The 13806-nt window shown below is 46.8% G+C and overlaps 1 protein-coding gene across 3 annotated transcripts in view; it reads left to right on the top strand.

Moving 5' to 3' along the window:
• Ankh (ANKH inorganic pyrophosphate transport regulator) overlaps positions 1–13806 on the top strand; it is a 139666-nt gene that overhangs the window by 107386 nt on the left and 18474 nt on the right. For 2 of the 3 annotated variants that reach the window (XM_060380407.1, XM_021640451.2), the window contains 3 exons: positions 24–158; positions 2418–2510; positions 5632–5727. In XM_060380407.1, the coding sequence (XP_060236390.1) occupies positions 24–158; positions 2418–2510; positions 5632–5727 (324 nt within the window). The remainder of the gene's footprint in view (positions 1–23; positions 159–2417; positions 2511–5631; positions 5728–13806) is intronic. The other variant, XM_060380408.1, reaches the window with a different exon arrangement.

The raw sequence follows: 13806 nt of genomic DNA, 5'->3' as shown, positions 1-13806 counted from the left end.
TTGACCTTTGTCTCTCAAAACAGGGCGATGCAACCATAAGAAAGATGCTGAGCTTCTGGTGGCCTCTGGCTCTGATTCTGGCCACACAGCGAATCAGTCGGCCCATTGTCAACCTCTTTGTGTCCCGGGACCTTGGTGGCAGCTCTGCTGCTACAGAGGTAGGACACTTTGTGGGCACGCATGGGGGGGATAGAAATGATACAAATTTAGTTCTAGTTTGCTTCAGGAGCTCATGCAGTTCTAAGGTAATAGGTCATATGACACAGTGTCAGTTGAAGCCATAAGGGGGTGACTTTTGAAGTTTACATCTCTGTGACTATGGAAGAAGATACCTACTTCATCCTTCTCACTTAATGCATGAGGAACTGAAGCATAGGAGAGCAGACAGGGACAGAACCTGCTAGAAGCTGGGATAGTGAGAACATTCCAGCTTGCTGGCCTCCTTCTCATGGCCCTTCCATTTCTCCACAGTGTCAGGATGCGGCCTCTTCGTTGTTGTTGCAAAGGATGGTGGGAAATGCCTGTAGGAACTCTAGCACGTCTCTTGTGACCCAGCCTAGCCTCACCTGCTCTGCCCCTGTGTTACACACATGCCATACCACCTATGGGCTCGTTGACAGTCAGCCCTCCTCCAGAGGAGGGTCTCCTGCATGCACTCACTCAAAGCTCCAGAAATGGATCTAGAAACTGGCTGCCATTGCACAAAAACAGTTGACTCATCCTTCTTTCAATCAGGGGATGATGAGGCAGAATGACTTCATTTGTTTCTTCCTCCATTGCCTTCTGGAGAATTAATTCTGTTGCTGGCACCTCTGATTCTTTAGGAAGGCTGGTGGCTTCTTATTAGGGCCTCCTGTTTACACCTGGCCTTGACTGCACTGTCAGCAGCTCTCCAGCCCAGAGCATCCTGCCAGTTTCCATGTTGGCCAGGAGAATATGCCTATAAATCAAAGTCAGAATACTTTCTCTGGCGCCCGTTCGTTCCTGGATTTTGGTATCTGAGTCACAGATGCATCTTGGGTGGCTGCTATAGTACAGGAGTTTTTCCCATCACATACTGACTTTCCAAGTAAAATGTATGGAACTCCTATCGCTTATGTGATAGGATACCATCTTCCCATAAATTAACCAAAAGAGGACAGATTTTGTATTAGGCATTTCCAAATGGCCAGCTATGGCATAGAAGCTCAACATATGGGGGGCTCAGCATATATATATATATATATTGTGTGATTATGCTGAGGCATTCATTTGCATTTTAGTCATTTCCCATCATCCCTGTGTGTTTAATATTACCAGTGACATTTCTGTGAAGAAGCTGAGATGGGGGTCCAACAGGGGAAGGTTCCCATCTCACTGCAGAGTGAAAGGGAGGTTTAGATGTAGGCCTGCCTAGCATGATGTTCTTTTTATGTTATATCATGCCACACCACACAAGTTTCCTCACATAGCTGCTGACTGTATCATGTCCCTGTGTTCTGGGCACAGTTGCTCTGTCCATTAAATCAAAAGAAGCCTGACTTCCTCTTCCACCAGTGAGTTAAAAAAACAACTGCCAGAGTGCAGCCATAGATGCCAAATTTTCATTTTCCTCCTTTTCATTCATGCAAGAAAAGAAAACCCTTTTCATGGAAACCCATCAGTAGGCTTTCCTGTGTGAATGTTTATTGATTTCACTGAACTAAAGTTGTGGGTTGGACCACTAGGACCAAGCAGCCTGAAACGTGTTGAGTTGAAAAGACAGTAGCACAAAGTCACCAACAAACAAGTCCGTCGTGCTAAAGATCGGCATGGAGGTGGGGAAGCAGAGCCAGCCTAAGTCTCTTCTCCTAATGTAGTTTTGGGACCCACATTGAGCTGGAGGAGATAGCACAATGTGGACTAGAGTCAAGATCACCAACATCTACCCGTAACGCCAGAGCACAGGAGGCAGAGATGCAGGAGCCTCTGAACAAGATGACTGGCTAGATGAGCCAAATATAGGCTCTAGTGAGAGGCCCTCCCTCAACACATGAGGTGAAGAACAATTGAGAAAGATACCCAGGGTCAACCTGGCCTATACACATGTGCAACACATGTACTCACACATATGTGAGTACACACACGCATGCATACTACACACACGTGCAAAGCACCATGTAAGATTGTGATTGACTTGGGAGCTTGGTTAGGCCCAATGGGAAGAACCAAGATTCTGGGGCCTGAGGAAGGGGCATTGAAGTCTTGGCTTTTTAAGCAGGGGATCTGGCCTGTTTCCTCTTTAGATTTATATGAAACACACCTCTTCTGGGTTTCAGACCCTCTTGTGGCTAGTGAATACACGGACAGCTGTGCCACTCACCTTGTCGCCTGGCCGGCAGCTCCTGGAGGGCTTCCTGTGGGTGCCCACACTAACACTGTCCGCTCTTCCCTTGCAGGCAGTGGCAATTCTGACAGCTACGTACCCCGTGGGTCACATGCCATATGGCTGGTTGACAGAAATCCGCGCTGTCTACCCTGCTTTTGACAAGGTGAGACCTCTGTGGTACAGTGCCAGAAACACACTTCATAACATTGCTACTTGATGGACAGGGGTCTCCAAGGAGAAACACTGGACATTTTCCTCTGAGAATAACAGAGGAGAGTGGGGCTTAACTTGCTACAGATTCGGGACTGTTTTTTTTCCAAATTGGTATTCCCGGGGTCACATTATCCCTCTTGAGTAAGGATTTTCAAGGGGGAAAGTAAACACCCCCCCCCCATAAAGTTCACTGGGCTTTGTTTCTGTGACTTGCTATTATTCAGTCATAACTTGTAGATCCTGTACTAGATGTCCAAGTTGTGGACATGTGAGGCAGGGGTTTGGGCTCATGGACATATGGTAGTCTTGCTATGGCAGGGAGATACACATAGACAGTGTCTGTGTAGCAAGACTTGCTTCCTGTTTGTCTGGATTTTTTTTTCCTTAAGGTGTATTTATTTATGTCCATGTATGTGATGTATGAGTTTCTGTGCATCAGAGGCATGCAGGTGCCCACAGAGGCCAGAGGACATCTGGAGCTGGAGTTACAGGTGGTTGTGGGGGTGCCCGTGTGGGTGCTTGGAGCTCCCTCGGCAGCTCCATACCTCCACCCTCCTATTCAGCTGAAAACCTTAGTGGCCAGCACTTCTGCCCTCCTGCGACTGTTGGCCCCTCCAAGGGAGGCATCTACCCCTTCTGACCTCAGCTTTGGCTTGGTGGGAACTGTCCTGCTTGTCAGTTAGTAAAGGTCTACTTAATCACACCCTCAAAAAGGTCTCCTTCTCAAAGGACAGACTTGTAGAACGTAGCTTGCAAGAGACTCCTTCCATCCCCCATTACACCCTAAGCCCAGGGTATTTCCCAAGTCTACACAAAGGCCACCATAAGTCCACCCCCTACACATACACACACACACACACACACACACTCTCTCTCTCTCTCTCTCTTCTCACCTCCCATGACAGTGTTCTTCCATACTGACCAGCCTCCTGCTGGCCTTCCATTTCCCCTCTCCTTCTGTTTTTGGGCGCACACGCTCTTCACAAAGTTAGACTTGCCTCTCAGCTGCAGGGGTCCCTCTGGAATCATAGCATGAGATGGTGACCTTACACAGGACTGCGCTGATGTGGCCCTCCCTTAGTTGCCTATTGGTTCCCACCCTGCACCAGTCACCAACATTTGATGCAGCACCAGCATGAGGAGCCTCTCCTAGGTAGTATTTTTGGTTGATTCCTACAGATCCGAGACTGTACAATGTCTAAGTCATTTTAAGACTTTCTGTTTAGTGAATTAATGCCATCTATAGATAGAACACTGCCTTCATTTCATGGAACACTGTGTGTAATAAGTCCTAGAAAACCAAGGCAGATGTCAGTCTTTGCTGAATTTCTGTTCTCCCTCTGGTAAGTAAGATTATATAACACAACTTACAGACGAGAGAGGAGGCACTGCAGTGTGTGAATTGTTGGCTGGGACGGCCCCTTGTGAAGTTGGTTTTGGCTACCTTATAATAATAATAAACTAAACAATACCACCCTCTATGTCTTCAGCAGGAGGACCCAAGAAAAACATTGTTTTACTCTTAATCACAGAGGTTACAAGCTATGAATTTTTTTTTCTTTAATGAGCCTACCTCTGGCCAGAAACTGGAGTTACTTGGGATCCTTTTAAAACCTCACCATTGTTTGCACACATTCCAGCGAGCAGTCCCAAGCCACATTTGGCTTGGGAATGCTATCTGCCCATCAATATCTTAGACCCCTCAGTGTGGGCTTCCAGTGTTCCTTGCTTTGCCTATTGAAGTCTTTGACCTCTCTGTAGGTTCCAGAAAAAGAGACCTAAAATCTTTCACATACTGTGGAGTGATTCGACTAAATATAAACCATGTGTGCAAATTCTCTATTTTTTTAGTTGTTGTGTATCAAAGAGTTCATTAGACAAGTAAAATGAAAGTTTAAAGCTGGTGTGCCAGTTCATTTCAACTGCTTCTGCAAAGATATGTGTATGCTTTCTTACAAATAATGATGCCCTATAGGAGTGCTCACAATGGCCATCAGCGTGGGCTGAGACTGTTTGGGTGAGGCTGTCTGGTTTTTATAGTGTCGACCCCCCCCCCCTTCACCCTCCATCAAGCCAATGGGGAGCCAGGTCTCACGAATGGCTTTTGTTCCTCGGCTCTGGAGATGAATTGATCTATAATGAAGCTGGGTTCTTCTCTGATTTGGAGTGAGGCCAGATGCTCCAAGGAGCATGCCCAGCAGTGAGCTGGGACCGCCTCAGCAGGCCTGCTCACTCAGTGTACTTTTTAGTGTCCCATGAGCACATACATGAAGCACCTCGCAGGATTGGCTTACAGCTCAGTGTGGCAAATGCTCCTTGATATCCTGTTCTACTTAAGTGCTTCTGGGCCAGAGAGTGGGCAAGACCTGCAGTAGCTGATTGCAGAGTACATAGGGGTCAAGCCTGTGAGGATACCCCATCTATCCACACAGCTCCAGCATCATCGGGAAGGAGGCCAGAAAACTGTCTGTAAGCCAGAGGTTAGAGAGGCTTTCACAAGCAGATGGGCTAGGGAGGGGATGGGCCTTTCAAAGAGGGGTACTTTGAAAACCAGAAAATCCAGAAGGGGAGGAGAGACAAATGCATGGATGTGGGGGAGAGTGGGAGCCCTGTTTGGGATGCAGATGGAAGTGATGGTGGGAAGATGTGTCTGGGGCACAGAGCAGCCATTAAGTGCTCAGGGGAAGTTTCATTCCTTTGGTAGGGAGGAGAGGTCAGTGATCCATGGCATTCAAGGAGACACCAACCCTGGTGGCCAGGCACAGGGTCTGCTGAAGCCAAAAGGGGACACATGAGTCAGGAAACAGGCTTCAGAGCCAAGGCCCTTCAGGGTGAGGTGGCAGCCTGGTGCCAAGGGCAGAGAATTGAAAGAGCCCAGAGTTCCCTCTGGTTAATGTCTCTGGGCAGGAACCTGACAGCTGTTTCAGAGACCCACTGTGACAGCCATCTTCCAAGCTGTCACTTGAAATCGGTACTTGAGGCATGTCAAATAAAACAAGGTGCTCTTTGTGATCTGGGGGCTCAGCCAAGGGTGACCCAGTCTTGTCATCACTGCCGTTCTCTTTTCCCAGAATAACCCCAGCAATAAACTGGCGAACACAAGCAACGCCGTCACTTCGGCCCACATCAAAAAGTTCACCTTTGTCTGCATGGCACTGTCATTGACGGTAAGGGGAGAGCGGGGACCAGGGCAGAGTGTACACCCTCTCTTTCTCAGCATGAGTGGGTATGCCCACAAAGAGGGAACTCGCCATTGTAAAGGAAACAGTCCTGTATTCCATAATGTGATGCCTCACTGTCTTAATTAATGACTGTTGTTCAAGACCATTGACTCTAGGAATGAAAGTATTTACAGTGCTTCTCAGGCCCACTGACATGATCAAGAAAGACAGTGTTATTCTGAATAACACTCTTTCGTTTGTCTGTGTGTGTTTGTGTGAGAGAGAATACCCCCTTCCCGGACCCCTTTCTGTTTTATTTACTGAGTCAGGGTCTCTTGTTTAACCTTGTCTTGATGATTCTGAGAGTGGCTAAGCAGCTTGCCCTGAGGGATCCTCTGTATCCATCTCCCTCCTGCTGGGGCTACAGACCCGCTGTCATACCCACCCTACTTCGGTTACAGGCATCACATGTTTCTAGGACTTGAACCTAGCATACGCCAGGTGAATTCTCTGTCTTGGAGCTGTACCCGCAGTCCAGAACCCTTCCCTTGCTATATAATTTCTGATTCATCTTTTAAACTTCAAGTCAGCTTTGCAAATACCACTGCTCTTACCTGAATTTACCTAGTATATTTTTTTCTAGTAGAACTAATGGGGGCTCCTCCTGAGTCCCCAAAAGTCTGTGTAAATACAAAAGACACAGCTGTGAATAAGGATGGAAAACACTGAGCTTTTTTTTATCTAGGTACATCTTTTTTTTTTTTTTTTTTTTTTTAGCATGGTCTCACTGTTTACGGCAGAGTGGAACTCACTGTGTAGACTAGGCTGGCCTAGAATTTACAGAGATTTATCTGCCTCTGCAACTCAGGAGTTTGAGTGTATATTCTTTTTTTGTCTGTTTGTTTTGCTTTGGTTTGGTTTTTTTTAAGACAGGGTTTCTCCATGTCTTGGAACTTGCTCTGTAGACAAGGCTGGCCTCAAACCTAGAGATCTGCTTGCCTCTGCCTCCCAAGGGCTGGGATAAAAGGTGTGTTCCACCACTACCTGATCTGGGTATATATTCTTAAGTAAACAACACATCCCGGCTTTACCAAGCTCCCATATGGAAAGATAATATTCAAAAAACATGGGGGACAATGAACATGCTGTAAAAGCCAAAGGACATACTATACAATTTAAGATTGCTAGTTTAAACATTTACTAAAGGCAGGGAAAAACAAACCAACATACGTGGTACCAGTGCTGTGAGGTTCTTAAGGCATTAAAGAACATGGCTTTTTAAACTCAGCTCAGTTTTCCTTTGTTGCTATGGCTATGCTACTCCTAAAAATCCTGTAGAACTTATTTTCCTTTTATACATACCATGTGCTAATCACCTGAATGTGTTCTGCAGTCATCCTTAACAGCCAGTCGAGAGAGCCAAGACTGAAGTGTCTTCCTGAGACCAGGAAGACAGCAACTGGCCCCTTCATCATAGTCCTCAGAGCCATTGGGCCTGATGAGCAGCACTGATTATCCTTGAGAAGTAGGTCCTAAGCATGTCTCAGATCTCCAGCAGTCACTCAGAATGTACAGCTTAATATCCGGTCCAACACCTGGATCATGTGTGACAGGAACAACACAAGACATAGGATCACAGAAAGCCTTTGGAACCACTGAGTCACAACATCATACCCTCAGCACCCATCACCACCAACGCTACCCCTCCAGCGACCTGTCCCTGTGGGACAGGTGACACACCAAACTCAAGGCTCCTAGCTAGGAAGGAACTTCTGATCACATCTGTGGTTGGAGTTTACCAGTGACCCTGGGCGACCTGTTTCCCTGTTGGCATTTTTTTCCTTTCTTCCTATGGTGTGCCAGTTTTTCCATAGTTCCCTAAAATGTTAGCAAAACACTGAACAACTTTGAAACTGCTCAAAAGAGTATTTTAGGAAAAAACCAGAGAAGTTTCTGTTCCAGGAACAGACCTCAGCTTTTGGAGGAGTCTGTTAAATGACTTGGAGTCAAAAGTGGACTTGAAGCCAAATTCTGGGACTGAGCCTCATCTGCTCAGAGCTGACAGCTTGGGGCTATCTTTGGCTCAGCTGCCAGGGCTTCCCAGCCTGTCTTCTCTCACGTGGACATACCTCCTCACAGCTGGAGGGAAGTGAAGGAGAATACGGCCACACCGCGTGATGGACGACCAATAGTTTGAACCTCTGCAAGTCTGACCATGAGCAAGTTTAAAATAATAACAGATCTGGGAGAATACTTAGAGCTCTTGTCCAGGCACATGCTGATTTCTTGTTGTTTTCCCAGATCAAGAGAAAATACTAAGTCGGACTGCTTTACTGCAAGTCTACCTTAAAAATAAGGACTCAGAAGCCCTTATTGGAAGGGGACTTGGAGATGAACAATTAAAAAAAAAAACTTTAATATTCAGAAAAAGAACCAGCTTAGGATATATGATACACCCCAGCAATAGAACCTGCTGGAGCTCAGCTGCCGGGAACTCTGTCCCCGTTAACTCCCCCAAGTCTCCAGACAGGAGCCGGTGACTCTGTGCTTGAAGAAACTGTTTCTTCAACATTGAAAGCTACAGTATTTGACTTGTAGCTTGCTTGAACTCATAATAGTTCAGTCTGTAGAGTCATCACATCATGGCTGGAGGAGCTGTTGCTAAAAGACACATAGAAAATGTAAAATTCCCACACTGAACCTTTAACTGTCAGTGTGTGTGTGTGTGTGTGTGTGTGTGTGTGTATCTTTTAATATCCCATGACACACACCAATTCTTGCACATCTACTGGTGCCCTTAGTCTCTGCCAATCACAAAGCAGGTCTATGTAACCTAGGGCTACGGGACCCATCCATGGTAACCCATGAATCCACCAATCAGCTGTCACTTCTCATCTGTGGCACCTGCTCTCTCTGAGGAAGTGCATGCAGGAGGAGTGCATAGCAGAAAAGCAGTATTGCTGTTGCAATGCATTAGCATCTTGCTGTTCACCCTTCAGATCATGCTTCATAGGAGAACCGTCCAGTCTGTAAACCACCTGATCCAGTGAGATAAAAGAAAGGTTCTGAGTCTTTAGTGAGTCTAAAGGATCCAGTTCTGAAGGGTAGATTGCCAGATAACTAACTCCCTAAGAGCAAGGAGGGAGTAGACTGGAGTGAGCAAGTTGACTGCATACCACAAGCTGCTCTTTAAAGAAAAGAGGACAAAAATACACACGAACAGTGTCAAGGAATGGCTTCCTTGTGGGAATGCTGTACTGCAGCCATACCAGGGAGACTGCACACCAGTGGTCCAGAGAAGAAGCCAAACTCAAAGACTGTGGTCATCTGTGCAGTGAGCACTGTGCGAGAACCTTCCTGTGGAACCACAGTAGTGTTGACTTTTCTGTGTTAAGTCCCGTGACGACTAGTGTGTTGTAGAAGGCTGCTTGTCTTGATGGGTTATGTTGTGAGCATGAGGAGAGCACGGTCTGGAGTAGGCAATGAGGAAGATGTCCCATGCTGGGGAAGGAACTGGCTGCCTGGGCTGAAAATTCCTACCACATGCATGGCCTATGAAGCTCTTCATAGTTCCTGCTGGCCTCTAGATCTAGGGCTGAAGTAAAAACTGCTAACCAGAGTGACACATGTCTTCCCAATAGCACTGTTGGTGGCGGATAAGTGTCCCAAAGAGGTGATAGCCACCTGTTTCCAGAACCCAGGCCCAGCGCAATAAAAGCCAGTAAATCGGGGTGCTAAATTTACAGAATTTGCTCATTAACCCAAAACTTGTTTGGGGTTCCCTTTTCCTTTCAACTCTTTCTGACACTCAACAGATCATGGTGAGCAGGAGAGCCCTAACAGTTTCAGCTGCTAACAGTTGCCTGGCTTCCATCTGACTTCACAATGGCCTTTTAAGAGCATTGGGTATTTCTCCTCTCAGATTGCCCACTGCTGCAGTAGTTTTGGGGAGCTGGTGCCAAGAATGGGGCCCCTCAGCTCCAGGAGAAGTAGAGAAGAATCTATGCAAAACCCAGGGTTGGCTGCCTTGGAAGCCTTCTCTAGCCCCTTTGTATACAGTAGAAACAGGCCCTGATCCAGATGGATCTTGGCAAGTACAGCCAGTGGGGCACTTCGGTATAGACAGCCTACCCAGCCTCTCCAACATCCCCTGAATGCCAGATCCCAGGAAAGTCAGACTTAGAAAGCAAGGATCATGGAGAGGAGACAGACTGTCAGACAGCTGGAGAGGGTATGAAAGTGAGAAAGAGGAAGGGTCAGCTGGCCTGAAAAAGAGACAGGACGTTGGCACAGAAAGATGGGCAAAATGACAGAGGTAGTGGTCCACACAAAACAGGAGAATGGAGGGCCCCAAACCCTCAACCTCCCCCTGCCCCAGTCCTTGGGGCTCTGTGAGTCTTTCCAGTGCAATAGAATCTCAGAAGAATTTATAAAGATGTGTAATTCAGAAACCAGTAATTAGGCATAATGTAATGTTTTTGGCTAAGGTTTGTTTTTTGGTGAACTGACCCATGTTAAGAATGCAAGTGTGGAATGCAACTCTCACTAGGGTTTGAACAGAGAACTTGGGCCATGCCAAGGTTGGAGGACTGCCAGGCCTCCACACTGCATCCCATTGTCCATATAAGAACCAAGCCCTCAGCTTGACCAGTCAGAGCTGCTCAGGGGAGAGGCCAGGAGTGTGGGGAGTGTGTCAGTGCCACCTAAAGCAGAGAGAACAAAGCCTGCTGGGATGCCGTCAGATGGCAAAGGCTCCAGTAGTGGAGTACAGAGGTAGCCAAGCCTAGGACCTGTTGGTAATTTAGGTCTCGTTCTTCAAAGAGAAGTTAAAATAGGGGACTAGGAAGATGGCTCAGTGGGTAAAGGACTTGCCCCATAGCCATGAAGAGCAGAGCTTGATCTCACCCACATGAAAGCCATGCACAGCCGCTCACATGGAGGGAGGTGAAGGAGGGAAGACGCGGGAGCCTCTCTGGGGCTCACCGGCTCAGTCTAGCCAAATGGTCCAGCTCTGGCTTTGGAGAGAGAAAAATATGAGGTGATGAGAAACACTATCTGTCAACCCCTGGCTTGTGTATCTGCATACATACCCCTACCTACCTGCACACACATGTGTGCACACGCACACAAAAAGAAGTTAAAATTGTCACTGTGATCTGCCTGAGCCTTGGCAAAGGCAAGTACTTGAAGCAGGAACCAGTATTAGATTTGGGTTACTTCGCTAGGTTTTAAACCTTCTCTTACCTTCTGCAGTTAATAAAAAGGGAGGGAGACCTTGAACCCACCTAGAACTTTCCATTCTGTGCCATAGGTTGAATTTTGTCTGTTCATACATTGTAAAGTTAACCCCAATACCAAAAAAAGCAACCTTATTTGGAAATGGGGTCCAGGTTCTGTGGGCAAGCTTGGCCCCAAAACTGTTTTGGCTAGTGTTCTTAGAAAAGGGCACATTTGAATATGGACACAAGAAGCCTTTGGTGCTATTGAGGGTTCTTTTGCTATAGAGAGGCCTGGAGTCACCTATCCTGATTTCAGCCTCATGTCTGAGAGACTGTCCCTTCTTATTGCTCTAAGACACCCAAATGTAGCTGGGCATGGTGGTATACACCTTTAATCCCAGCACTTGGGAGGCAGAGGCAGGTGGATTATTGTGAGTTTGAGGCCAGCCTGCTCTACAAAATGAGTCCAGGACAGCCAGGGCTGTTACAGAGAAACCCTGTCTTGAAAAACCAAAAAAGAAAAGACACCCAAATGTAGATCTTCACTCACTGTAGCCCTGGCAATCGAATCTGCTGATGTTTCTAAGAGAAAGGAATTTTCTGATGGTCACCTGAGGCCACAAGGCTGACTCATCAGACCCGAGCTGTTCAACTCTCCATCTCTTCAGTTATGTAGGACATCTCTGGTATTTTGTTTCAAGTCTCATATGAGCAGAGGTTTTGCTGAGAAGAACCCAGATTGCGGGCAATGCTGTACTTGCCTCTACAGAGGCTGCTGGGACACACTGAGCTTACAGGGGGCACTCTGATTGCCCTTTGGAGCCTCATTGTGTCCTTGCTGATGGTTTAGGGGGATCTGAGAGAAAACAGTCACCAATGTTAGACATAGGAAAGTCTGCTTGGTTTTGTTCTTTCTGAATAATTACCGCACTTCCACTGGGTCCTTGAAAAGCCCCTATCTCCTGCCCATGCTACCTTGAAACTTAGAAAATATTATTAGAACGTGCCTAATGCTAATAACATGGGCCAAAACTAGTAAGTTTTAATGAAAAGAGACTTATTTTGGCTCAGGATTTTTGGCGGAGGTCCTCAAATAGCAGGGGGACAGCAAGTACATTTATGCTTGGGTCTGGTCCTTCTCTGACCAGGGTCCACTCTAACTGTAATCACCTCCCTGAAGCCCCACCTGAAACACCTGTCAGGTTATATATCAACCCACTTAAAACCTTCCAGTGCGGATTGTATGTCAATACATCACCCACCAAGGCATAGCACTACCTACTGAGTCCCACTGCACAGGCTCTGTTCCTCCCTCAACTTACCATCAAAGTCTAGAATCCTACAGAGAAGTGGCTAGACCAGGAAGCACTTGTCATGTCACAGAGTAAGGAAATGGGAAGATAACTTGCATACTTCCAGGAAGCATGCTTAGAGATATTCTGTGCCCATGGGAAATATAAATTATATCAGTTTAAAAAAATATCCCAGGACACTAATGGGAGCACAGTATTTAGGAAACATCTCTCAGCTTCAATGGGACTGGGTCCAGCCCCACTGACAACCCTCAAGAAATGTCAGAGAGAGTACAGGATGCTGTGCTAGTTTTTCTTGTGTCAAGGCTTCCATTTTAGCAGTTGCTCCTGTGACAGCTTTCCTCCTCCTTCCCCTTGGGAGCCTGGAACAGATTGGTTTCCTTTCACAGAGCAGATAGGGACCCTGTAAAACTGAAGGCATCTCTTTTTGTTGTTGTTGTTTTGAATATTATCTCACTGGGCATGATGTTTCAGGGACAGATAGATCTCCCCATGAGCTTGAAGCCAGCTGGCCTGCTTCCCCAGAAATACAGGGATGAAGGTATGGCTACTTGGTGGGATGCTTGGCTAGCCACACAAAGCCCTGGCTTCCATCCCCAGCACTATATAAACTGGGCATGGTGACATATGCCTAGAATCTCAGCACTCTAGAGTTGGAAACAGAGAGGATCAGAAGTTCAAGTCCATGGCTATGTAAGGAGTTCAAGGCCAGACTGAATTACATGAGACTTCAAAAAGAAAAACAAGATGTTATCTCAAAACCTACAAAGTAAGCTTAGGGTAAAACCCAGAGCATCTGATCCAAATGCTAAGTTGCCAGTGGGAACCTTTGCTGAAGTGAGAGATCACTTGGGTCAGGAACAATAATGAGGCAATCAGCACCCTCCTGGGCTAGCAGAGGGGGTTGTCTGGCTTGCTCTGCCAGGGCCTCAGCATGACCTAGTACAGCCATTCTTAGAATCCAGGCTGGAGAGGGGGTGCCCCTGGGCTTTGTCCCATGGGTTCTGCATTAAGGGCTCTGGGGCAGATGGACCACTTGTTCAGACCCAATAAAGAGCTCTGAACAGTCCCCTGAAACCGTTCTTAGGGACCTTGCCAGCTCTTCTGAGCCCCAAAGAACAACTATACTGGAAAACAGCATATGTGACAAATGACAAGACAACCTGCTTGCCAGTCACTGAGAGCTGCCAGAGATCCCTGTGTGTGTAGAGGGGGATCTTAACTGCTGGGCTGAAGAACACATAGATCCTCAGCAAGAAAATGAAGCATTTAGGATCCACCCAGATGATCTCACTTCACAATCTTTCGTTTAATCACACCTGTTACCAGAGGAAGTCTATTTACTAGTTGTGGGGATTAGGGAGTGCATATTATCTCTGGGTGGTCCTTATACCTCCAACTACAGGTACTTTAGAGAAAAATAAAATACAGTAGTCCCTCCTTATCCACAGGTTTTCCCCCCTGTAGTTTCACCCACCTGTGGTCAACCACAGCCCAACAACATGATATGGAATGTTCCAGATAGTTTATAACTACATTTCTGAGTAACACAA

The sequence above is a fragment of the Meriones unguiculatus genome, chromosome 3, assembly GCF_030254825.1.
Source record: "Meriones unguiculatus strain TT.TT164.6M chromosome 3, Bangor_MerUng_6.1, whole genome shotgun sequence".
Classification (NCBI taxonomy): domain Eukaryota; kingdom Metazoa; phylum Chordata; class Mammalia; order Rodentia; family Muridae; genus Meriones; species Meriones unguiculatus.
The sequence above is the reverse complement of the archived record's forward strand: the minus strand, read 5'-3'. Positions and strand labels throughout refer to the sequence as shown.